At 43.2% G+C, this 27963-nt stretch overlaps 2 protein-coding genes across 3 annotated transcripts; both read left to right on the plus strand.

Annotated features, from left to right (window-relative positions):
• The first annotated feature begins 479 nt into the window (after positions 1-479).
• LOC117156322 (uncharacterized) lies at positions 480-2008 on the plus strand. Its single transcript, XM_033333245.2, has 3 exons — positions 480-676; positions 974-1089; positions 1377-2008. Exons 1-3 carry the CDS (start codon positions 503-505, stop codon positions 1732-1734), a joined length of 648 nt encoding a protein of 215 aa, XP_033189136.1. The 5' UTR covers positions 480-502; the 3' UTR covers positions 1735-2008.
• Positions 2009-5110: 3102 nt separating this feature from the next.
• On the plus strand, positions 5111-27928 carry sas (stranded at second). Of its 2 annotated transcripts, none has more exons than XM_033333153.2 (13): positions 5111-5753; positions 19161-19730; positions 20067-20360; positions 20429-20621; positions 21111-21325; positions 21412-21767; positions 21993-22260; positions 23334-24695; positions 25019-25217; positions 25770-26268; positions 26445-26805; positions 26886-27079; positions 27229-27928. In XM_033333153.2, the coding sequence occupies exons 1-13, from the start codon at positions 5639-5641 to the stop codon at positions 27322-27324; spliced, it is 4722 nt and encodes a 1573-aa protein (XP_033189044.2). In that variant the 5' UTR covers positions 5111-5638; the 3' UTR covers positions 27325-27928. The 2 variants fall into 2 exon arrangements, with proteins under 2 accessions (XP_033189044.2, XP_033189052.2); XM_033333161.2 differs by having other exon boundaries at positions 5112-5753; positions 26886-27104.
• The last annotated feature ends 35 nt before the right edge of the window (positions 27929-27963 follow it).

Genomic DNA, 27963 nt, shown 5'->3' on the forward strand with positions numbered 1-27963 from the left:
ATATATATATAATATATATAATATATAATATATATAATATATATATATTATATTATATATATAACAACAAAATTGTTGCACGCAAAAATACTTAATCCCACGGTATTGAAGTGAACTTATACATTGAACAGATAGTTTCTATGTAACATTTATTTCACTTTATTCAAAGTTTCTACATACATGAACAAGTAACAATACACAAGTAACAAACGCGATGAATGGAATTCTTTTTTCTCTTTCTTCAAATGAAAAATTGACATATTACTGAAAATTCTTCTTACATGGATATTCATGTTGCTGTGCCAAAGGCAGTAAACAATAGAACCATTGTGATGCAATCATAATGTTGAACGTAATTCTTTCAACGTGATAAGATAATCGCCGATCGAACATTGGTTTCTGTACATCTTGCGATACTTCAACGAGTCATGCTATATAAGGATGTCGGAACAGAACAGCTCATAGTACGTCAATCGTAAGAGAACGCGCGGCCAAGAAGTCGATGATGACATTCGCGAAATCTTCATTAATCAGCTGCCTGTTGGGTATTTTACTTTGGGAAATTCATGGACAAGGCATAATGGTTGATCCCATTAGCAGAAGCAGCGCCTGGCGCAAGGGATTCCCCGTTGAAGTAAATGTCAACGACCATGAACTTTCCTGCGGAGGACCGACCGTAAGAATTCTATTCACTGCTCTGGAATAATAAGTGAAATTTTATGGAAAGCAAAGTAAATATAGTTTTGTAGATATAGTAATATAGAAAGCAAACTAGATATAGTTTTGTTATGAATCAGACAGTATTAAGATATTCTATCGAAGACGAATTTCGATTCGACAAGAAACAAAATCCTCACACGTTGGAACTGCAACACGCCTGACAGAAATGTAGAAAAGAAGGTTTCGAGAAGGCGACGTTGGAGTTGTGACCGAGAAATGAAAAAGAAATGAATCGATTCGTTTTGCCTCGCAGATTCAGTTCACGCAAAATGATGGATTGTGTGGAATATGCGGTGACGATTACGCTATACCACGACCTAGACCAAATGAAAACGGTGGACGTTATGGAACCGGCGTGATCGTCCAAAGGTAAGTTCATTTCCTCGCTGGACAGCGGAATTTTGTACATTTATTTAAAAATGTAAAGATACAAAAATACATGGAATAAATACAAAGAGATATATATAATATATAAAATATCTAAAATATAATTGTCGTTATAACACTTAGTAGATAAAACCACCTTCTATCCAAATGCTACGAATGATTTCTTATCTTAGCGATGACACTTTTATAATGCGAACGCTTTAAAATCTAGATTTCCAAGGTTCGAGATATCTCGAAAGCCACGTTGATTAATATTTCTGTTATTTTAGGTACAGAGTAAACGACATTGTCAACGTAACTGTGAAACTGATTAGTAACGACCTGGGAAGCTTCTCGTTCAGTCTGTGCCCCTTGAAAGGACCGAAGGATCTCGAGACCGAAATGTGTTTCAAAAAATATCCGCTTCAATTGGAGAACACACAGAACAACTTTTTGCTGCCAAATTATCAAAAGGACTTCTACATACGAGTTCGGCTGCCATCGAAATTGATCTGCGAACATTGTGTGTTTAGATGGACTTATGTAATCGGAAACCACGCTACTCTATGTTATAACAATAGAGTCGGAGTCGGATGTGCACCTCAAAAGACATTCAAAAATTGCGCCGATATCGCGATCTCTTCCTAAGATCTGATTACTCCTTCTGGTCGATAACATGTGTACCTTCGTTACGTAGATTAAATTAGAGAATAACTGTTCAATTAATCGAAGGAGTTTTCTTCTTTCGTCTGGTCTATAAGCACATCTGAAAATGTTTAAAAAAGATTCGGCAAAAATATCAGGGGAGATCATTGAGAGGTAAGATCAGCTAGGAATCGAAATACACCTTCTAATTAAAATTAATAAGAATACACGTGTGCAGGATTCGATCAATCACAGTGAAATAGAAAACAAGAGAATACTTTCTCGTTATTTTCATACACCTCGTACGATTACATTCGATATAACGATGCGCGTAATCTACCTTCCTCAAAAGTACTTTAATCCCTTTTTATTTTATTTCTATCAGCCACTGAGAGTGATATGAAAGTTAGGCAGTCAATAAAGATAGACTTATCGTATCTTCTAAGATAATATTTGCAATATAATGTTAGGTACGACTATCGGAGAGAAACGGCTGGAAAGGAAACATAAAACAAGGATAGCAACGGATTAGCGTTTTCTAAACGCGTGTCCGTTCATTGTTCCACCCGTGCGGCGCAACAGGTAATAAATAATGGAAAAGGGAGATAAAACAGCTGGCTGATAATGCACGGTGATACAAAGTAGAAATTAACGGGAAGCGTGAACATGCAGATTATTCGGCACGCTTTCACCGAATCTCGGCCTCTCCTCGAGCTTTCATCCCGGTCTTCTTCGCACGTGTTACACTTTCCGCGTTGCCTTCCTTGTTTCTTCGATCCATAAACATTTGAAAGAGCAATAATTTATTGATTATTAGATGTTGCAAATGTTTCCTACGGTAACGCTACAATATCGAAGGTACCAGACGACTAATTAGCATTCAATGACAGCATCACTTATGAATAATCAGATTCATTACGATGCTAGTGGCAATCCTACGCGATGATTCTCAAACCGATTGTCCCCATGGAAAATCCGGAACGCGTACCGATGACTAATCCCCCGTTTTGTCAAAACTTCGGATAGGCAACACGTAGCCTATAAACGTAATTTCGAATTCTACCATCGTTTACAGGTAAAAGTTCCATTACTGAATTTTATTGAAAATTTTAAATTATTCGAGACATTGGAATATTCGTGCCGTGTAAGTGTGTGTGTTATCGCGCCAATAAGTTTTCCATGGCGAGAGAATCTTACGGTTTGATCTTCACGCCGAGTCGTATACGGTGTAAGATGTGTACGGCTGTGATATAATCCTGACGTTAAAAGATTTTTTAAAACCCTTATGATTCAAAGGATCGGACAAGATGATGTGTAGCGATTTTCCAGCGTCTGGCGTGTAGTTCGAATCTAGTTCAACTGCGTGACATAAGACACCAACACGAACACGCGCTATCATTGCGAAGGCGAGGCCGCGTGCGTACGAGAACCTCGCCAGAATCCGCTCGCCTTTTCCTCGCGAAAGATTTCTCCGGCCAAACTTAGTCGAAGATCGTCCTCGACCGGACCGATCCGTCTACCGGGTGACTCATTTACGAGGAAACATCGTTCTGATCTGCTCACTGGCGTTCCACGTGCGTCCGGTATTCGATTTTTAAACAGGACTTTCCACTCGTCCAACACGACACGAATTACGACTACTGTAACCGTTTGATCTTCTTAAATCGAGCAACAAAGCGGAGGGTACTGTTCTTCCGTTCTCCCACCGCTCTCTCACCTCCGATGTCTCGCTACCTTGACCCACTAACACTTTCTCTGGAAAGAACAAGGAACTGGATGGAAATCTATAAAAAGAACCGTGACGCGCATCGCCCTGTCCAACAGGGGAAATTTATTTCACAAGTCTCCAGGAAAGAGAATTCGAAGGTTTCCGGTTGTATCCTCGCCAAGACGATTGTTCGTCTACAAGTCATCCTGATTTCTTAATTGTCTACCTGCTGCACCTCTCAGCGAACAAAGAAGAAACCACGAGCTTGGCGATGCAACGAGGAACTCTGAAAACGAGGTCGGCGCTGAAATTACGTCTTGTTCCAATCCGAAGATCTCGAGCTGATCTTGTCCGGTAATTGCGTATCGCGTGCGAGCTCCGGAATGGCTGCGTATGCGAATTAATTTAAAATACACAATACGAAACGAGTTTGTTCGAACGAAGTTGTTGGCATTCGGAAATAAAACACATATATCTGTCCTACGGGAACGGCATAAAAAAACGGGATCGACGTGTGACGAGTCCGTGAAACGAATTCCAAATGCATTTAACGAGGTGTTACGTTGCATCGGCTGGTAATTCCAAGGCGTGTGCTCATCGCAGTGCAGCTCGAACAATTGTGTGTTAATTGGTTCGTAAAAAAAAAAAAGTAGGAAAGTTTCTGGGAGGAGAAAGAGCGTTCGCGATTGTCTCTGATCGTATCGTCGCGTTGTTTTGTAAGGTGAAACTGTTTCTAAAATTACATTGTAACGTAGCACGCAACATTTTATTCGGCCAGCGAAGTGACGATCGATCAACGATGAAAATACGCGACAGCGGACAATTTACTTTCGATTTCGCCGCTTTGGCCGTGGAACATCGCGCCGCTTGTCCTTCGATTCGTGCCACGCACGTTTTTCTGTCGTCTCGCTAAGCAATAAGAAGGCAGCAATTACGCGATTCAGCGATCAACGCGAGGACGATTGACCTAGCGCGTTGCAACAGGATCAAAGAAACTTCGCGGAAAATTTCTCGCAAGGGTAAAACCGGTATATTCCGATAGCGAATACAATTATAAAAATACAATTTATAAAAATATTGTTTATAAAAATACAATTATTCCATACAAATGTAAATATATAATATAAAATATAATATCGGAATAACGTTATTACACAATATATAACATGTAATTATTACGTATAACATTGCGCGATATTATTTCAATACTACGCTATAATAATCCTCGTATCGTACCCGATTTTTTCGACGATAGCGGGAATACGAATTGCTACGAACAGAACCAAACCTAATTAAAAGTAATTTCCTCCAAACTATCGACTGATGGCCGATACTTGACTGCACTTTTTGTAAACATCTTAATCCGTAAGTTTGTTTAGTCCAACAAGATGCATAAATAGTCGTTCTCAATCCAAGCGAAATCTCATTGAAGGCAACCGTTTTGGGTTACAACCAACCCTCGGTAGAAATCTCCAAGGAAGCCACGATCAAAACAGAAGGGGAAATAAGCATAACAGGAAGCCGTCTGTCCCACAGGAATCGATCTTCCCCCGGAACGAGTGTTAGCGACGCGAGTGGAAGGCGAGTGGAAGGCAAGTGGAAGGCGAGTGGAAGACAAGTGGAAGGCAAGTGGAAGGTGAATCGAAGGCGAATCGAAGGCGTCGATATCGTCCAGCTTTCCGGGAACAGCCTGTAGAATCGCGTGGCGAGCCTGTAGCAAGGTAAGCGTGGAGAATTCTCCGGCTGGCCGGAGAGGAGGAATGAAAGGTAAGCGAGGCAACAACGCCAACACCGGCAAGGAGGAGGTAGATCCCGCTCACCGGTGCACTTCACCTCCGGCCTCGGCACGGATCGCGACCGAACCGACCAGCAACAAACCAGTGAACCGAGTGAACCGAACCGCGCGTACCTCGTTTGTGTTGTTACCCTCTTCGAGCTGCAACAACTCGTAGGAAGGCTTTGACCGTTCGCTATTACGCTAAATAAAGTCGTCTATTCGCCGATAATTCGTGAAAGACAAAGAAGAAAGGACAGTCTATCTTCGATCGTTTGGCATTTAAAAGGCTTGCTGTCTTTGTGCGTTTGTTCGAGTTTTGTTTCGTTTACCTACGGTTTGATCGTATGACAAATTAGCCTGTGAGTGCACGGTTGGTGTTTCAACAGCGTTTCCGAGGAACCGTAACAGAAGAATGCGGTAGGATGCGTATCCAGGAAAGATGTTTTCTGCGCGCGATCGCAGGACTTTGCCTGATAGGCGGGGTCGTCGCGTTGTCGTCGGCTGCTGACGTCGAGACACCGATTCAAACCACCACTGGTGAGTTTTGGCTGGTTTTTCCCATCGCTGTGTTTTTCCTCCGCGATTCGTCGCGCGCTTTCTTGTCGACCTGCGCCGGAGTCTCGATTCCTTGCGATTCGTTTCGCGCTTTTTCCCGCGACGCTCGTGTCTTTCCCAGGTAAAACGCGCGCCGCGTTTCACACTTCGATAGGAAAAATCTCGAGTGTTTTCTAGCAAACATTCGATGGCAGATCGTTGGTGAACGTGTCAATATAGAAACGTTTGGCCGATCTTGAACAGTTTGGTCGATCTGATGGAATCGAGCAAGTAATTGACCTAATAAAAAGAGGCGATAAGCAAAAGGTCGTTACGTAACGGAACATCGACACCCTGAAAGCAGACGTGAAACGCAACCATAAGAGAGCATCGCCACGAAGCGACGTGATCGTAACGGTATACCGCGTGAAACTGGCGAAAAATTCTATCACGTCCTCGTTCGAGATCTGATGTCATCCTCGCGAATAAAATCGTAAAAAAGAAGCAGACACGCGATAGTTGTACGAAGAAGCTGCTTTTCTTCGAACGTGTTTTCCCAAAAGGGAAAACAGATTTCGCCGATGATGGAGGAAGATCGGTTCGAGAAATCGCCTGACGTCCAGGTCGCCCACTAACACGAATATCGACCGATACGCGATTGCTGTCGATGGAAATCGCGCGACATCGTCTCGGTTCCACATCCGGGACTTCTACGCGGTTAAGGACTCATTTCGAAACCGATCTGGTAGCGAATAGTCGATTAAATTCGTTGCTCGAATTCGTTGCGCTATCCGCTGGGAAAGATTGACATCGACGTTGCGAAACGCAAAACCGGTTGGCATTTCTCTGTAACAAGTACAGAATATTTAAATAAATCGAAGAATGGCTCCACAAAGTTTCAGAAATCAGAGTTGGTCGGTATCGCATCTACAACTCCTGGCTATCGAATTAAAAACGCATGATACACAGATTACTGTCAGGTAAATAACAAATTCTACTTGACTCTTCAAATTCTCATCGAACATATAGCGATTACTTGATTTTCCACTCGCGACTCTTACGTCGATAAATGTTGCTATTAGACAGTTTGCTCGCGCCCCTTTTAATTTTCTTGGAAGAACGAACAATACGAAAGTTTCGCGTGGCACTAACTCGATGATCGGAAACTGTGCATCGTGTCAACCTGAACCGATCAATCGACGAATATTAAAAGCCACAGAGAATTGAAATTGCAATTACAACTGAAAGTGGCGCGCCTAAATCGATTCAATGGCGGCACGTGTTCCTCGTGGCGGTCCTGTGGGTCGATCGAGAAGGTAAACAGACTCGTGGCGGTGTATAGTGCGAGGAGCAGAGACTCGAGACGCGTTAACGGTAGTGTTGAATCCAGTTGGCAAACTGGTCGACACGTATTCGTGTCCACGAACGGCCTTGGAAAAAATAAAGTCGAGCGGATCGACAGCGGCGCGCGAGGAAAGGCGAGAACACACGGTCAAATTAGAAACGGCGAAAAGTCGCCGAAAATCATTTTGACGATGACGGACGGCGTCGATCGCTGGATGTCGCGTTGCGGTGAACCGAAATCGGACGAATTCCGCAGAATTTCGTTTCGTGTTTCTTCCTAACGAAGAAAACTTACAGGCTTCGAAGCTGTTGACTTTCCAAGTTATCGTTCTCTCGATCGCCAACGGAGATGCCTGTCATGCATACGAATGGAACAGCTGAAGCAGTGGGCAGGTAAACATGATTCAACCGAGCTCTTCAGCCGAAAATAGTTTCGTCAACAGCCAAGCGCGGTGACTAACTACGGTCACGGGTTTAACTTGTTAGCCAAGGAGTTTCAGTTAGCTCGTCGTTCGAATCGTCGATCTGTTTGACGTAACAATTTCTTTATTTATAGACCTGCTGTCTTTGAATGTGTCGTACCTTTTCCATTAAAAACATATTGTATCATGCTTTCATTTCCAATCCAATTTCAATTAATTTGTCTTTATTCGATTTTAATTCTGTAATTACAAATGTTTCGGAGCAAATTGTCCAAGGATCACTCGACTAACGGATTGATAACGAGAGCGAACAAAACGTCCTCTAGTCTCGTTAATTTCGACTCGCTTGCTAGATCTCGCCAGACCCGATCCGATCAGAATGGAATTTCGTGTAGCCACCTTTCTCCCAAGTCCCTTTCCCGTCGTCTCTCTTTCTTCGTCGACCAAATCCTCCGTCTTTTTTCTACGTGCCTCAACGCGGCTTCTGACTGCCTGTGATCGCACAGTGTACGAGATTATTGAGGAAACAATGAACGACGAATTTCACGCGGTATCTGGGTTATCCCGATGCAGCGAGCGACGATTGTTCATTCAAGTCGAAGATTTCGCGCCTAACAACGGAAGAGCGGTGATTAAGTAATTTATTATAGAACAGAAACACGGAAGAATTCGGGTGTTAACGCGTGCAAACAGATCCTTAATACGTTGATTATCTAACGTTGAAGTTATTAAGGCTATAGAGATACTTGGTGGATTAAGGGCATAGAGACGAAAATGCAGGTGTGTGATCTGAATTACGCCCACGACCACACTCGTCCTGACCGGTAAAGCGAGAACGGAAGATTTTTAATTGCATGCCAAACTAGGTAATCGCAGAAGCTTGTCCTTCGGTTCGGTTGGAAAGGCGTGCGAGAGGATTCGAGCACGTACATGCGCATTGCACCATCTTGGAAAAGTTCTCCGGCCAGTTAAACGTCTTCTCTAGCGGGGAGAGGCTAATTAAACGACGATTACGCCTCTGTGATACGTATAATCTTTTTCAATTCGCGTAACGCCAACGACTTTCTATTTCATGTTCCGCGGTTGGTCCCACGCGAGAATCGTTCCCATTTCACGCGTTCGCGTGTGTAACGATCGAACGAAACGATCTGGTTCGTACACAGCTCTTCGATCACTGTCGTTCGCAACGGTGACCGTCTTACTCGATTACCTTGTATCGAGAAACGCGTAACCCGATTAGATCGACGAAGAATCAAACGTGCTTCGTTCTACGTTTTTTTTGTCTTTCTTCTTTTTTTTCCGATACCGTTACACGGTCGAGGAACCGATCTGTATTAATTTCTGCGTGAACGCGATCTGCTGCGTCGGCCGCCGTTCACGCTTGACACCCGAGCAATAATTCTTCCCGCGAAATAATCCTAACTTCGCCAGCTGCCTACTGGAGAAAGGAACGTATCGGTGTGTCTGGTCAAACGGTCAAACACAACGCTATAACGGGTGCAACGGTGAAAAGTATCGTTAAGAAATATTCGCGTTCAGCTTCGTCTTCACTGAAGCGACGTGGAGCGAGCTTTTGCCGCGTCTCGTTTCTGCTAAACCTTCCCAGACAATTGAACTAACTAACAGCAACTTGCAGAAACATTTTGTCTACGTTGAAGCAATATTCGGCAACGAGCGGCCACTTTTTCAAGGAACAGCAAGTTTTGTTTCGGTGGAGGCTTTGCGATTCGGGACACGATGTGCTCCGCAAATATCGGCTAATCGCTAGAACATTCATACCTACGTAATGTTACATGGATACTCGGTTACATGGATCGCAGTAAAAGTCGTACACGTGTAAAACACGCCACGAAGAAAACAAGCGAGTACTAGGATGAAGTTACTGCACAGCAGACTAACGAGCTTCTCCAAAGTCTCGTAAGCGGTCGCTGTACTTGGCGAAGTAACCTGGTTAACGGTACTATAAATATGCGAGTGAACGTATTCCCTCCTCCTTTATATTCTTAACGCGAGCCTAGTCCCCTTGATATCTTTGTTACGGCAAACAACCTGGCGACGCTAACCCCCGGTCATCCGCATAACCTGTTCATCGGTGCTCGAAAAACAATGACCGGGATAGGCTGATAGAAGGCGGACGAACTTGCCGGATCGTTTCAAATATTTCTCTTCCTCGTCGAGATGCGAAGATCTCGCCCACTATGCGCAAGATGAAACAAGAAAGATCGTTGTTCCTCGTAATTGCAATAATTAAGTCCGAATCGTAGCGTTTCCCGCCTCATTGTTCCCCGGTTAACGACTTTCACCTAATGGTCGCTGGACACTGATGCCCCGTGGGGCACGTTAATTACGTTATCGCGGTGCACCGTCTCTCTATTTGCCCAAAGCGTTCGATTTTCCAACCTGTTCACCCAACTTTCCCCCGAACAACTTTCTTGCCCTATTCTCGGCCACGCGAGAACAATGAGACAGGACAAGTGCTGCTCAAGGGAAAAAGTAAACCGATAGAAACTGTCGTCCCATAACCAACGACCGTCTCGTGACTCTCTCCTCGTGCGTTCGCGATTCCTTCCAACGACGCATCGCGTGAACCACGAAGGTAAAGATCGTTCGCTCTTCTATGCAAACACGTCGGTTCTTGGGTGAACGAATCTAACAGAGAAGCCAGTGGACGATTACTCAAGTTGCTCTCACGCGAGCGTCCGTATTATACGCTGCTCGTGGAAAAGATAGCTGTGAAAAACGCGAGGTGTCTGTATCCGTGGTTAACATAGCCTCTGAATAGATTTAGACTCCGTTTCTGTCCTGTCCGTGTCCTGTCAGACGCGTTTCAGTCGACGCGATCCTTGTATTTCATTTTCGAACTTCTGCGCGATAAATCGCATCGATTTTCAATTGAACGTCGTTAACGCAATTAAATCGTTATCGTAAAATACCTAGTTGCATATCTTAAAGGCCAGAAGAACGCATTACAGATATTTATTTAATTAGGCACGTGAGATAACGCAGCTGTCATCGAGGTGATAAAAACGCGTTTCTAACGGAAACCTGGCTAGCCGGCGCTTGGTGACTTCGATGCCCGGATAAGAACGATCGTTCCAACATAGATTGGTTTTTCAATTTCGCAATCCCTGTTCAATGGAAAACGTGGCTTCTTAGGAAGACGGACGGGAGTTTCTACTTCTGAAAGAATTCTAAATGAATTAGAAAAACAAAAATAGGTTACGGTCGGCGATGACGTCGTGCGGAGAAGGACAACCTGCGTAAGAACGATCAACGAGAGGTGCGTGACTCGCGATTTATTATTCGACCTATAAAAGTTTCGAAATATATTACAAATGATTATATATTCTCAAACGAGACGCCAAACGGGCTTGCCAAACTGATTGCGTCACAAAACACTTGCGCTCGATCCTATTATTCAACCTTTGCGATTATTCGTCGTGCTAACAGGAAGGGCGGGGCATCTCGAAGCAACGGAGTGAAAGCACAGTACAACGCAAACCTATGTAGAAGGAAAGACGTTCCTCTGTTTCTTTTTTTAAGCCAATTCCTCTTTTAGGTTAACAGAAGTTAGCACGATTTTGCTAATTTCCTTCGAACGCGGAACAGCGAAAGATGTAATTGGATATTTACTCGATGAATCGCTTTCGAGTTCCAATAGCGTGAAAAGTAATTGAGGCTACAGATAATACCGACAGTTTGATGTTTCTAATTGGGGAAGATTTTTTTTTTTTTGTGGAAAAAGCCGAGATTTTTCTGGAGAAATTTAGAAATTCCATAATAGCTGAAACGAGTTAATTTCGCTTGCTTTCTACGTTCGATAATAAAAGAAAAATAAGATATCAACAAAATAGTAAAACATCTCGGAGCAGTATGGTTCAGGCTATAATCAGCAGTATAAGCGGTGACAAAAATTACTTTCTAACTTCTTTCGACCATGAATTTGATAGAATTTGTCAAAATGACAACACAAAATCCAATCGAAGTTGAAGTAGACGCGATGATTTGTTTCATTCTTAGAGAAAAACATCCACTAAATATATGTGTATGTATAAACACATGGACGGACGATCGATTTCATGATTCTTCGTCCAGAACTCGACCCTCGGCTGCTTTCGAACTAATTCTTTCTTTACTAGTTTAACAGAGGAACAGCTTAGAAAGTAGCCGAGGAAATTTAATAGCCTTACCAAAAGTCCTCCATCTCGAAATTGCTACCGAGTTGAACAGCTATGTGATTCCTTTAATAGAAGCCTATGCTCTTAGAAAGTTTATTTAATAAAGTATTTCAACGTGTCTCGTGTGAACACGCGCAAAAGATTACATACACGTGTGTCTAAGCAGTTGCTTTATCTTAGCAGATTCCACGAAAGGAAAAGACTGTGTTTCTCTATAAAAATCGTTGAACAAAAAGGGCGAGTAATATAAGCAGAACTAAAGTCTCATCGCGAAGTTCTATGGATCCTCTTTCGACGACTTTCAGTCACCAAGTCCTCCATCACTTAGCGACGCGGTGACAAGTAAATAACACGCCGACTGCGAATTCCGTGTCGAAGCGTCGATGACAATACGATTTGCCTTTCGCATTCCGGTATCGTGATTTCTTCAATTACTTCCTCGAGATTGAAACCGTTAGTTGTGCACGAGTCTCGACATTTGCGCGAGATTCGATACCAACAGAAAAAGAATCCTCATCCAGATTGCGAAACTCTGAAATACTGGCGAGATACAATTCGTTCAAGCAACATAGTTTCTTACGTATTCCAGTAAATATATAGTTTATAATTGATATATATATATAGTTTAGTATACACAATAATAATAACAATAATGGTAATAAATGTAGTACAGATAATGTACAGTGTAAGTGGAAGGACTTTGAGTTCCATTGTTTCGTACCGATAAGGATAGAAATCGACAAAATTTCTCTTTACGGTCCAGGCTATGAGAATTGCAGGGTAAATTGCTCGAATTTCTGCGGGAAAAATTCTGGCTAAATTTATCTGTTGTTTAGAATATCGTACCACACCTGTCCGAATGTACGAATTCCTTCTCAAGGCGTAGCTACCGCCTTTGAAATGCCAGCCTCCTGTTTTTCATACACCTCAGAGTTACACTAAATGCAACGCAAAGACTAAAAGTGGCATTTTTTCCGCGACATTCCGGCAAGACAGGTTCTAGGATAGGTATGCTACCGAGCAAAAATCCGGCAATCGACCGGTGACTTTGACCACTGTGATATCGATTACGTCTTTTGAAATAATCCATGTCGAAAAGAATAACATCAGTTCGATTTTTGCTACAGCAAACGACAGATTTGACGAGATCCCGGCAGATGCAGACGATCCAAATTGTCGATATCATTACAATTACTCAATCGTCGAAAGTGAAATATGAAAAATAATCGCTGATAATAAAGAGATCGCTGATGGTGAAAATTTACGTTTCCTCAGTCGTAGGCGGCGCGGTCGACGAACCGTGGAATCGATTAATTGCGCGTCGATCAACTGGAGCACAAAAGCGAGCACAAGGATCGTAAACCGCTCGCTGCGGTGGAATATCTCGGCCTGCAGCAAGTGATAAACTCGATAATCACGCAACAAGGGATCGACGACCTCGATCTGAATCTGTTTCTACATTTTTTATCGAATTAAATCTTTAGTTTCCGGCGGATTTAACTGCGCCGCGCCTCTTTTCATTCGTTTTTAATCAAATCGTAATTTTCTAGATAATTGTCTTCCAATTTCGAGAACAATTTATGGAAGAATCTTAGAAACGTGAAATTATCGAAACGTTATCGATACGGGTAATTTCTCATTTCAATTGCACCGATAAGCAATTCCTCAAGACATTAAAAGTCCTTTCCCCGGTTGAAACTGAAACGAGAATGAAACATGGAAAGTTCGAGAATCGTTTAACATATTGAAAATAAGAATCGAACGATCTTTTAGTTCGCTAAAAACGTTAAAGCGGCATCGATCGAGAGGCGAGGAAGCAGCCAGCGTTCGCGGAGTCGCGTGCAGAACGTAAAAGTCGCCTGGAAAAGTCCGGCGAGTTGGCAAGTGAAATGCAACGTACGAAGCAAGACCACCGTCGAGCAAGTAGCGCGTGCAGACCTCCGTTTATTCGAAAACACTTTTGCCACTGTGCACATGATTGACAGAGTCCCATCTTCCCATGAAATTCTATCCTCGAATTTTCTCTTATGAATTATTCTCTAGCGTTTCTCTCTCCAGCGATGATTAATAACGAGAATTAGAAGAATTCATAGAAGAGGCCGAGACTGGAACTAAAAGCAATATAAGAAGAACGTGTCGAACTTAATGAAACAAACCTCTGTCTATTTTGTTACGTTTGCAAGCAGAGATGAAAATTTGATTTCTACCGAAAGGTATTCATTAACGACTCATCGGTCGTTAAAAAAGGAAAAAGAAGTGGACCGACGAAACGTGATGTATGGAACGAAATAATGATCGTGCAGCGAGTAGCAAGTAGGATAGGATACCGTATGGTCAAAGGCACGCTCGGTGACCGACTATTTTAACTTCCCCCTTTCCCCTCGTCTTTTTACCTTCTGGCTGTTTCCATCCAGTTTCGTTTCCCTTCTTTTTTTTCCAATCTTTTTCTTCGTTTCCCACAGAGAACACTCGTAAATAGACTACGGATATTTATGCACTTACGGAATATTAAAGAACGTAAGAGCGCACATACGTGTATGTAGAACGCGCGTAACGTGCAGAAACGTGCGAAGTACTCGATGATATTTAGCAGGACGAAACGAATCTCTATTTGATCTTCATTTCTTTAGTTATCCATTTCTGAGATATTTAAAAGAGTTTAAAATTCATCCGAGCCGAAGTATTCGTTATGACACTTGGTTGGGTAAAATAATATTCTATCTTGGTTCCACTTCGTTGTCCATAAATATATAAAATTACATAAACATGTGGAATCTAGTTATAATTGATAAACACATGAGATTGCATAAAAATCCAGATTCTGCTCATGAAATATGAAGGAGCGAAGTTGCTGCCTCGTGTTTCTACCAATTAGTCGTTTTCAAACTCGAAATACTTTTAATTTCTCTTTTTCCTGGAAGTCTACTTTATACGTAGAAGAGATAAGTTTTTCGCCGAGTGTTTCGCAAAGGAACGAGTACGTTTTACAGAGATTTCTTTTCTGGTCTCAATCGCCTAAACTTTCTTACATTCCGTTCAATTTGAACTTTGCTCGAGAAAAATTCAAACGCTCTCCTCTCCTCTTCCACCGTGATTGCGTCTGTTTCGACCTAGGCTACGCTAATGGTTGTTCTTCTACGGAGAAGCAGCGCGGTTCAAGGTCTTCGGGAGGAACGACAGAAGCTGCTCCAGGAGTTTCTTTGCTCGTTGGATTATGATCGCGAGGGTTCCGTGAACGCAGAACCGGAACGAAATTCGCGCCGTGACTGCGAGCAGAGGATACCTCGAGCGTTAACGCGATTAGCCTGCACGAAATTGAAACCACCAACACCTCATTTACGATGATAAACATGTCGAGACGCTGGCAAATATACCTGATAACGACATTACTCGTGACGAGACACTGACCAATTTTCCTAACTTCGGTAGCTACGTTTCACGATTTTAAAGACGAGTTCAGTCAGAGGTGATTGAACAGGAAAGTATGCAGAAAGAAAATTACGAACAAAGATTGTAAATGGAGCGTTTTCTTCTTCAAGTTCAATTACGTAATCGCGTTTAAGAAAGTCGAGCGCGCAGTTAACAATTAAACGCGGTCGAACGCTTCGTTCTTGGCTTGGGTTCACGGACGACGCGCGACTTCCGGCAACGAGGAAGCCGAGTGAAGATCCTCTTAATGCGCGATGAGTAATTCCGCGTTCCACGGCCAGCTTTCTTGTCCCGCGGCCTCATCGGGGTCGAAACCGAATCGTTCCTCGCAAACGGAAGCAGATTTCTCGATAATAACGTCCAAACCAGCTGTTCTCCATTTTCATTGGATGGTAGAACGTTCTCGAAGCGATCTTCCGTTATGTTCGAAGAGGTATGCCGACCTAAATCTCGTGAGAATCGAACGATTATCTGTTAGGAGAAAAGTAAAACGTAAAAGTTTGCCGAAAGCATTGGTAAAATCTGCTTTAAGTACTGTATGAGGAGGGACGAAAGACTATGATGTATCAATTTATTCATTGGAACGAGAAACAACGCGTTTGGCATATATTTGCGTATTTGAAACGAATCACGATTACCAAAAGTTAGGGGAATACGTATACCGTAACTCTTCGGCCACAGTTCTCTTCGAATGATGCAACGACATTCATCGAGTGATCGGTTGTGAAGTATCGTTGCACTGGACGTCCTTGGGCGCAGTGGATCTTTTTCATCCGAGAAACAGGATTTTTCAAGCAATGCAGCATCAGTGTTCGATCATCGTGCGATTAAATTAAGCGTTAATAATTAGTCCAGATTGTATTAGAAACTATAAAATATGCTCTCGAAAATAATCTCGCGGCTACGATCTCGAATTGAAACACTTGGCGCAGGATGCAGTTAGATCGTTTTGAGCACACGCAACACGGGCTTCGAAAGGTTTCCACGTTTCCTCCTTTCTTCTCGGAGAAGCTTTTTATAAAAAATGACAGGCTAAAGATCGCAGCAATGTAAGTCAAAGGTTGACAGTTTAAATTTAATCACGCGTCTTAACTATTAAAATTATCGTTTCTTTGGTCTCCTCGTTAATTCAGTTAGGACTCTATTTTCTGTCGCGATACGTTTCCACGACTCGAAAAAGTGTGACTTTTATAACAATAAAAATAGAGTAGTACATAAATGTAGTATCGTGGACGAAAGGCCCAAAAGATATCGGGCGAACCATGAACAATGTCGCGAGAGCCGAGGCGCCGTCGGGTCCATCAATATGTCATCGGTCTTTTCAAGTGCATAGTTTCGTAGAAAAGACCTACGTGACCCTGGCTACGAGCGTCTGCAGAACACGTGTGCCTAGAAAAGACAATAGAATGCGACAACGGCCAGAGAGTTGGTCGAGAAACAGAGGGTGATTCGAAAAGCAGAGTGTGAGCGGAGAAGCGGAGTTTGCGAGTGGCGTTGCCGAGAGAGTGTTGATTGCGTTTTGGTAAAAGTCGAGTCGCTATCTAGTTATTTAGTTGCGCTGTTTTCTGTACGTTTGGTGTGAATAGTTCAGGTTGAACAACAATCGTCTTTTTCTGTCTGATTAACATCTCTATTGTCCACTCCTTGTAAATATACTATATCACGATATTACATATATTTAGCAGAAAATTAATATACAACGTGAAAATCTATCTTTAAACATACAAGCTGGAACATTTTAATAGAAACACCTGAATGATCGTATGAAGAGACTCCAGGGGACAAAATTGTACTGCTTGCTGGAACACGTATGGTGAAATTTTTTTTAATGGAACATAAAATATCTTTCTTAAACCTTCTCACTCTGTGCACGGAAAAATTCCATTGGAAGAGCAGCAGGTAACGAAAGGAACGCGACACGAAGGGTACTGGGTCCTTCTTTCGGCCAGCGTCGATGCATATGTATGCGTCCGGGCGGAAAAGGAGACCATCACCTACTTACGCGTAAAATCGTTACACGCTGTGTTCGAAGCGACCGGCCACCGACGTCAGGTGGATCCCGATGACGAGCAGTGGCCTCGTGTGAACCGGTCGCACCGTTACGGTTCCCCATTCATGCGATAAAAGTCATGGCCTGGTCCGACTTTCGATAGGAACCGACCAATCGACGCGTCTTCCCACTCTCAACCGGTCGAAACATCCGCTTTTAAAGTGTCCATCGTGAAGATTCCTCGACGAACTAAGAATCCGAAGAAACAATAGTCGTTCCGTCTGAATCGAAACTTGCAAAGTTGGAAAATACGCGAAGCCGTACACGTCTGCGACCTAAATGCGAACCTCTAACGATCTAAACGATCGACGCGGTCGATTCGCAGAAACGGCTCGCGATACTGTTACGTTAGTTTTGCACGGTTCGACCATTCGTTGCAGGGCAAAAACTCGATCTCGACCGCGGGTAAATCGGCGAAAGAAACGGTGGATGGGAACGACGAGATCGGCCAGCTTGTTTGACGTAACAGCGCATCCCGTGCGCGTTTTCAGCCCCGGATGGAAAGTTTCTGCCTCGTCATAATATCGCTGATGAATCTATGCCGTTGCGAAACATCCATGAAAACGGCGATTCTCCGCTTCTCTCTTCTCGCGATTCTTCTAATAGCATTCGGATACAACCGCTAGGAAACGCGATACCTCGAGCGTTCGAACCTGTCGTTCAGGTTTCTGTCACCGTCAGCTTCGACCCTGCTACGTTCATTTTTAACGTAAGCGTAAATTCTTTTTAATCGCGAGAAGTAGCTCAAACTTAGGCGAAATATGGGACGATTGTCTTTGGTATCCGTGATTTTCTAATATTTTGTGAAATATCTTCTTAAATATAATTTTATCTAATTTTCTTGATAACTTAATTGTTGAAGATCTTTCTCGTCTACTAAGGTAAGGAGAAGATCAGAATTCTATAATCGCAGTAGAGTTAAAATAAGGAAGCGAAAACGCTTGAAAGTGTCATAAATTCGACTCACCTCCGCGTTTGTAATTTAGGAGGTCGATGATTTCGCGACTATAGTGTATTGTAGTGTGTTGACTTTTAAAAATCTTTATGACGAAATGATGGAAGCGTGACGCGTAGTCGATGGGCATAGATAAAAAGAAGGAGAGACGAGGTTCTTTGGATGAACGCGGCGTAGTTGCAAAACAAACGTATGTTGCGCCGTCTCTTCTCTTTGATCTGCAGATGTAACATTCTTACGAGATCGTGTACGTCGAGTGTTTCATAGAGTCCAGTTAAGTAATCCTAGTCTCGGGAAGTTCGGTACGCCCTGTATATAATGATAATTGTAATAATAATAGTAGTACAGAGTTCGCTATGCTGAGATGGATAGCACAGAAGATACATGTCAGTGAGGAGAAAGTAACGCGAGCGTGTAATGGACGAGGTCGATATATATCGCTGTTACAAAACGCGCTACGGAGCTGCTCGATGATTTCGAATCTTAAAACGCAACGATTCGATTCGATGAGTATCGGTACGTTCGACAGCCAAACTGATATTCCAATGCTGTGTACGTATTTAGAATAAGAAAAGAACGTATGAAAGGAAATTTGGATAACGTGCCACGAGATATAATCGAAGTCACAACTGTAACGACGATATAAATTACAACTTGTTGGTCTGTAACTGACTACCGAACGATAACGAATTTAATCTCATACTTAACGACAGATCATTTCTGAATCCTAAACGTCGAACCATGCGATATGTCTCGATCTCGGTGATCGAATATTCGGTATCTGGGACATCTGAAAAATTGTTCATTATCGAGCAATTCTCGGATAACGACCGTAGAACACAATGCCTGAAGTATAAAAAACAAGAGCCACTGATTTTTTAATCGAGTAAAGGAAATAAAGTGAAATTAAACAGATTCCACAATTAGAACTATGAATTTATCGAAATACAAATTGTAATTACAAGATCTCGAAACTCGAAACTAAAATTGATCTCGAACGTATTTTATAAGGAGCATTCATCGAATTTTCAGGCGCCGTTATCGAGGAGATACCAGCAGTAGAACCGCTACACGGTGACGCGAGGAATGAAACGATCGACCGCAAATCGGAGTACCCGAGCAAAGAACAGGACTCCAAGACCACCATCGAGCCTAAGAAGAAGCCGATTGACTTCAAGGTCAAGACCGAGCAAAAATACCAGAAAACCTTCAAGGACGATGAATTGAAACGCGGCGAAAGCAACGACGCCGCGACCACCGTGACGACGATGCCGATGTCGTCGTCGTCGTCATCGTCGTCGATATCGGTCGAAGAAGCGACCACGAGATCGATGGAAACCGTAGCAGCTACGATACCCTTTCTATTTCGTGGCGAGCCTATCGTAACTGCAACGAATTTCTCGATACCGATCGAATCATCGACCAGCGACTATTCCTCGTCCACAGAGAGTAGCACGGAAGGTGTTCACGCGGTGGAGGAGACAACAGCGGCCAGAGGAAGAGCTTTGAATATGTCGGCGCCAGAACCGACCAATTCCTTGCACTCGAACATCACCGATCTGAGTGATGTCAGTATGGACGACGATGACAAGGAAGTCGAAGGTGAGAAAACTGTAGGACAACGTGTCTTCTCTTCCGCGTACAACGATCGAATCGATAAATTAAAATGCACAGAAGAACGACAATCGTAAACGTTATTTCCTCAAATTTCCCTTGGGATTTACAACTATTTATATCATTTCCTTGTGACAAATAAATTAATGAAACTAAGATGTCTTTCTTTGAGACGTCGAATACCAAGTAGGTAGCTGGATAATGTAAAATTGATAACTTCGCAAAGAATCTTGACTTGATCGACTTAGTTTTTGGTTAAATTAGAAGTTCATTGTCCGGTGTTTTCCAAACAACGAAAGAAACGAACGTTGATGTTTCACGCAGGCGGCGAATACGTGGCATCTCACAACGAGACGGCCATAAATATCTCCTCGACTTTGCTACCAACGGTGAACGTGTGCGTGGAAGGAAACCGAACGTACACCATCGGAGAGAAGATCGTTAGGGGTTGCGAGGAAAAGTGCGTGTGCGGTGAAAATGGCGTAGCCGTAGACTGCAAGCCGCTTTGCTCCTCGCCGTACGTTCGAGCGAACCGTGGAATCGAGGATCCGCTGTGTCAAGAGAAGATCGTCAACGAGGAAGCGTGCTGCGCTATTTTGGTCTGTGCCGCCGATTCAGGTGAGTTCGGTATGTTAAAATGTCAGGCATCATATTACTTTGTCGAATCTTACGTTCTTGTCGTGCAGCGCCCGAACCGGAAGAAACATGCGTCTTTGGGAACAAAACGATAATGAGGGGTCAACGAGTGGAAGATGGCTGTTCCAGGGTCTGCATCTGCGAAGCGGGAGGCAATTTAAAGTGCCAGCAAAGATGTCCTCCGAACGACACGATTTCGGTGACGAATCAACACGATCGTTGCGTCGTGCTCACCGACCCAAGGTACGGGGAATCGTCGTTCCCGATTTCTCTACAGTTTGCTCTGAAATTTGTGGTTCGAAGTTAAGACGCGTTCTCATCGAACCAACTTTCTTGGAACTTTTCGTCGCCTGTTGTCGCCCTATGTTTCCTCAGCCAACGCTCTGTCCTCGGTAAAGCGACAGTGTGTTTCGATTTCAATACGATATTTGTTCCTGAAAACTAGCTGCGGAATAGTCAACAAATTGTACGAATTGGAACGTTTGCTTCTGTCGCGTGTTTCTTAATTTTCTTTAATCTTTACAAACGGGAAGAGGCAACAGGAACGAACCTTCGTTACAGATGACAGGCAAAGAAGAAACACGGATAAACGTTGGACAACAACCAGTCAATCTTTTCGTAGAACATGGAACATTAGCGAAAAGTTGCTCGTTGTTGCTTCGGTGAAAACGTATTAAACAATAGTTTTACATGTTCGTTCGCTCTGTCAGCTTTCGTCGTCCTGTATTTTAGAGACGCGTGTTGCACGATCACTCTCTGCGACGTTACCTTGGGCGATCACGAGATCAAACCGGAAAGCTCGACCGACTTGACCGTAAACCTTACGGACGTAAAGGTACTGAACTCGACGGCGATCAAGCTGAAGTTGTCGGCTAAGAATCCGCAGGATGTGACCGTGGAGATATCCGACAACAATCACGTGTGGAGGCAGCAGAAACCTGACAAAGGTGAGAATATACGGACTAGCCTTAAGAACGTAATTGTCGTAATAGATGATACGGTATTGTAAAAATGAGAAAATACGTGAACGCAGAGGGTATCATATCGAATCTGGATCCTGCACACTCGTACTACGTGCGAGTAACGGATGGAACTCGAACTGGTCCAGCGCTGCAGGTTTTTCTTCCCGCGGAAGTGGTCAAGACGAATATCTCGGACAAGATGGCAGACAAGAGTTCCTGTAGTCACATGGGGAAAACGTACAAGATGGGTGCGGAATGGTACGACGAATGTATCTCGTTCTGCACTTGCACCGAAGGAGGTAAAACCGAGTGTTTGACGATCGAGTGTCCCACGGATTTTGGACTCGACGTTCTAGACCCTCACTGTTTGGACTGGGAGACGGTGCCGCCGAATTTCGTCCCGAAACCTCCTCACTGCTGTCCTCAGGTAAGTCTCGGATCGTCCGAAACTCGTTTAAGTTCGTTATATTTCGCTGAGAGCCCAGGAAATCCGAACGAAAAAGTTTCGCGATGCAACGTCAATGGATTTTGTACAAGGAATATCTGAGACAACGTCGATCTTTTCTAAGACGTCAACGTACGCAAACGTGAACGATACGCGTGTACATAATAACACGAAGGATCGCTGAATCGACGATGTTCATGATCGTAGGAAGTGCGATGCAGAAATAATGGTTCGTGTAATTACGAGGGCAACACGTACGACAATTGGAGCGAGCTGCCGGCAAACGTAACCGGATGCGAGAAGCGATGTTACTGCGAGATGGGAAACGTGTCCTGTCAGGCGGCTTGTCCACCGGTCCCGGCTCTACCACCTGCTACTTTACCTTGTCCGTCTTATCAGGCCGCGTTAATGCATCTACCCGGTGACGAATGTTGCTTGGAGTGGAGCTGCAGTCATCCATCCAACCAGTCGCCAGGTAAATCCGTGCTTGCGTGACGGAAAACATGAAAATAGTCAAAGAAACGAGCTGACAAAACGACCGTTTCCGTGGGCCGCGTTAACGACCGGAAGATCGTTTAAGCAAACCTGTGCGTCGATCTTCCTCGTTAAATAGCAGATATACAGGATGTTCTAAATCGAAGAAATTATTGGATTAAATAAGGAGTTATTGGACTGCGGATTTTTATATCCACTGGCTCGTGAAAGATCATGCGAAATTTACATACGCAAAAATTCGCAGAATGCTTACGATGTGCAGAAGAATATTCGATACAATTTTTAAGAGGTAAAACGGATCTGTATTTAAGCGCTATTTCTTGACTTAAAAATGTATCCACATTTGGGTAAAAATCCGTTATTGTTTAATTAATGATAGAAGTTATCGAATATGGGTCAACCTGTATATCTGTTTGATGTAATTTTGCAAAGTAGAAATTTGTTTGATCGGTACCGTAAATCGTTGATGTTCGATTCCTTGGTGGCGGTGATATCAACGTACGCGTTAGTGGCATCGAGGAGATTGCTATCACGAAGAGGAGACGTTAGATTGGTTATGGGTAGAGGGTGAACGCTTATCCGCCATGCGGACCTGACTGGAACTCTCCAGTGCAAATGTGACGTGTATGTACATACACCCGAATATATCCTCACGTCTCACACTTTCCATCGTTCAACGACGAAGACTTTCAATTTAACGAAACACTGTACATTCTCCCTTTCATCTCATATGTTCTTTCGTATTCGTTACAGTTGCAATTCCATCTCAGTATACTTTAGCTTCGGTATGTATTGCCTTTCGTAGATCTCTCCTTTTACACTTAACATAAGAAAAATATCCCAAAACCCCGTAAAAGATACAATGAACGAAAAGAATCTTTACAGTGACGATCGAAGCAGGAAGGAGAAACTGCGAATGCATGCTTTGTACGGCTACGCTTGTACATACTCGGACCTCTCGCTGTAAATATGCATGAAGAATTCGGACGGCTGGTCGACACTGTTCAATTCGACGAACACCTCTGTGACAATCGACTTTATTACTCATTGCAGGAACGAACGCGACGCCCGCGTTTCCCGGCCCCTTAGCCACAGACGCGTTCAATCGGCAAACGATCGACGATAACAAAAGACCGATTAACAAGTCGGATTCGGCTGGGCTCGGCCACCAACTGGATCCAGCGACTTCCTCCTTGTGGGAAGATTCGAAAGACGTTCACGCGCACACAGACACCACCACTCATGGACTCTTCCACTACCCCATGGATCCTGGACACCCAACCGTACCATACAACGGACCATACAGTCCCGATTATAAGCCTACGCATCCTACCATAGAGAACGTGTTCCATTTACCCTCTCATACCGAAAAACCTTCGACGCCAACTGAACGTCTCAAAGAAAAGGCCATCAAGACTAAGTCGGACGCAAAGAAACCGGTCGAGCCAATCTCGAAACCGCATAAAGACGACTATTTCCCTGGCCCGTTGGCTCCGGACAAATTCTTGGACAAGACTGGCTCCTCGATGGGCGCGAACATGAACGCAAACGTAAACGCGAATGGAAACGAGAATCACCAATTCATCCCTGGGTCTGTGAATCCCAACAAGCTACCACCGGTGCAAAAGGTTCCCTATGCGACGGATCAACCGCAGTTCGTTCCGTTGAATCCACAGCAAGAAATGGGGCCAGGATTCACGATCGCGACCGCCAACAACGGTCAGGGTATTCCACAGGATGGTTTTAACGCGCAACTAGACAACTCCGCCGCGGTTGGTCCACCTTACAGAGGCTCGACGCTCAATGCTCCGGATAACGTCGACCCGAATGTGATCGTTCCGGTAAATCCAAAGAAGAAAGCTTCCGCCAGCGACAAGCCTCCGGCAGGATTGGGTGGTCGACCGAAACAGGGCCAACGAAATCCAGGTCAGGAGATTCTTCCTGAGGAACTGTATCATCTGATCAACCTTCAACATCCAGGCCTCGTTCAATTGGAACACGCTCCACCTGAGGGTCACCCCGGCTTGTACGATATCCATCAACAGATATCTAGTCAGAAACACACGTCCAACAATCAGATACAGCCTGGATACTTTGTCCCAGCTAACGGACCAAAGAAACCAGCTAAGCCGCATATTTACACACAGAAGGACGAAAACGGTCAGACGACCTATCACATACACACGTCAGACATACCGAACTCTCCCCAGCAGATCGAGGAACTCTTAGCTCATATCGGGCAACACGATCCCAATCCTGGACCGTTCCAACATTATCCCGGACAGCCAGCCATACCCCATAACGTGGCGAGTGGCGCAACCGCCACTCTGCCGCTTCACATTGACGCTCATATACCGCATTCAGGACTCACGCACTTGAATCATCCGTTCGCAGCACAAACGCCCAACCAGTCAGGTTCGTCCCTGTTCAGCAACAATCTTTTATGGAATTCGTGAACGATTCGTCTTTTTCTGCCATTAAGTTTCGTTTCTTCGTTGTTCCACATGGTCTCGAGTCCCTATAAATATTCGAGGAAACCAAAAACCAATTTGATGAACGCGTTCGAAGGTTTCTGATAATCTCTGAACGAGTCGTGAGAGACTTTTACGATGACAAAACTGATTTTTTGTGATATTATTAATTTATCGCTCGAGTTATTCGTGCTACTTGGAATCGTCAGGCCTATACAACGACGTTTCAATGTGATTAAAATAACTACCTTTGTTCGTGAAATCTAGGTATGGAGCACAACGTGCCAGCGGGCTTTCCATTGCCTGGTGCCATTCCTGGATTCCCTGTTGCTTCCTCCTCGGACGAGGTCACCGTGCAGGTCCTCGAGGCTCTCGACGAGAACACCGTTCGACTCGTTTTCACGGTGCCACAGGTTCTAGTTGGACTTCATGGACGCGTCGAGCTGCGATACACCAATGATAAAACGTACTTTATATCAGTATCAAAATTAATCGAAGATTATCCAGAAATTAGAGAAATAAGAAATATTCCTATAAACGTAGGTTATTCCGAGCTTTATTAAAAAGTTAGTAAGTGATAAAAATACGATATACGAGACTAAAATAGGTTTAAAATCGACATAATCATTTGCTACTGGCATCCGATTTCTGTCGATATAAAATTAGCAATAAAAGCTTTATTATCCTACGAAGCTTATTTCAATTTTACTTCATCTCGATTGTCTTCGTATCAATCAACTCTTTGTATCAATTCATCACACGACATCGACACATGTTGTGCACACGAAAAAATCTAATGGCATAAAATTAGAGACGATATTATTCCGTATTTTTATCGTAACTTTTTAATAGAGTCTTAAATGATCTATGTTATAACATTCTTTGCTTGACTATACTTATAGAATACACAGACAAAGTTTAGCTGTTAAACCCTGCGATGTTCTAAATATATACGTATATATACATCTTATATAATATATATATGTATATATATGTACTTTCCTTTTCTATCGCGCAGAAATTTCGATGTATCTACCTGGAAGTCGCAAGTATTTGCGCCACCAAACGACCTGATCGCAACTCCGCAGCTCGAGTTCGAGCTAGGCGATTTGAAGCCTTCTACCGAGTACAAAGTGAAGATCACGGTGAAGCTGAAGGATTTGGCCAACAGTCCCACCAGCAAAATCTACAGCGTGAGAACGCTAGAGAAACGTACGGAAGCGACAACGCTGCCACCTCAAATACCGATTGACGCTGAGCTCCATGTCACAGAGACAAATTCCACGTGGATCAACGTGATGTGGAGACAATTCACGGAATACGAGTCACAATTTATCGACGGCGTTCAGTTAAGATACAAAGAGAACGACGCAAAGGTTTACGCCGGAACACCGTTGATCCACAGGGCGGTGAGAAATTACGTGATCGAGAATCTTCGGCCATCGACCGCCTACGAGATCGGAATCCTCTTTGTTCCATTCCCAGGACAATTGACAGAGCTGGTCAACGAGAAAACAGTGAGTATTTATAAAATAAATCGTTAAATAAATTTACGAAACAAAAGTTTGAAGTTAATAATAATTGTCATAATAATTGCTATAAGGTTAGTTTCATAAGCGTCAAGCTCACCGCTGTACATTCTCTTTTAATATTATCGCCCTGTAATAATAACATCGTAATATTCCCCTGGAAGATTGAAGTGACTACCTCGATGGAGCCGAATCCATACTCGTTCGACGTGAAAGTGGAGATCAAGACGATCAAGTCGACAGGTGTGGAAGTAACTTGGACCGGTGTACCTTATCCGGAAGACAAGTACGTGAATATTTATCGAGCGATTTATCAAAGTGACAGTGGCAAGGAAGACACAAGCACGTTCAAGATCGCCAAGAACGACTTGCATCCGAAAACGGTGATCAGCGATCTTAAGCCGGGCACCAGGTATCGTTTGTGGCTCGAAGTTTACCTGACAAACGGAAGAATAAAAAAGAGCAACGTGCAAGATTTCGTCACTAAACCCGGTGTACTTTTGCCGGCCACGGTATCGCAACAAGGTACACGTATAATTAAAAAATTAAATAAAACTGGAAATAACAGTGATTCTAACGTAAAACTGAACGTTCCGATTTTTCAGCGGGGAAACTTGCATCGTTGCCCCTTCACGAGGGCGATTATTACGGGCCTTTGGTAGTGGTAGCTATCGTCGCATCTCTCGCTATCCTATCGACCCTGATCCTCTTAATGATGCTCATGAAAAGGAGAACTAGCAGTAAGGCTGACATATCTTCCCGTAAAAGCACGTCGGCGTACGACAATCCTTCCTACAAGGTAGAATTACAACAAGAGACTATGGGTAATTCACTCTCATTGTTTTAATACGATAATCGTGGACAGTTTTACTGTCATTCGTAACATTCGTCATCCGTGCGTTCTAATGCCAATTGCCGACAAGCAATCAAGCTTTTATAAATTTCCAGACCTGTGAAGACATCGTTACGATATCGAACGGTAGGAACAAAAACACGGACCACGAAATGGCCACCATCAACGGCAACGTCAAAGAAACCATTTAAGGTTCTATAATTTATTATGTTTTATTTATTTATATGTTCGTTCGGTTTTTCCGGCATCGTCGAAGGTGGTTTTCGATTGAAAAAAACGATCGATATAATGAAAGGTGAAGTACGAAGAACGAACATCACCAAGTACCTACGATGATTAAAAATAATATACGTATACTTGTACGTATACTCGTGTACGTATTTTGAAGTTCTGATAAAAGGAAAGTTGCAACTCCTTCATCGCACCGATCATTTAATATGATTCGATCAGTAGAATTGCGCACGTTGTATTAAAATTTGTACATAGCGGGGTCAAGTATCATTTTGATATGATAAGATAGCGATTTAAGAAAAAGTGAAAATATCGTTTAGATAGCTACGAAAACAAAGTCGATTTGTTTTGTAATATTTTCCTATATATACATTACCGATTGAAAAATATGCTTTCTACTTATTTAATGTAAACACTTAAGTCGTAATTTCGTTGGGTTCCAACGATCAAACCGCGTCTTGTACAGTCTACATTTATATTATTAGAGATCTATATAATAAATAAGGTGTACTATGTCGTATAGAAATGTTAAAACGTTAAATGAATAAAACTGTTTGTAAACTATGGAGAAAACTATTTATTTGTATATCGTTTCATAT

Source organism: Bombus vancouverensis, chromosome 14 (genome assembly GCF_051014615.1).
Source record: "Bombus vancouverensis nearcticus chromosome 14, iyBomVanc1_principal, whole genome shotgun sequence".
NCBI classification, from domain to species: domain Eukaryota; kingdom Metazoa; phylum Arthropoda; class Insecta; order Hymenoptera; family Apidae; genus Bombus; species Bombus vancouverensis.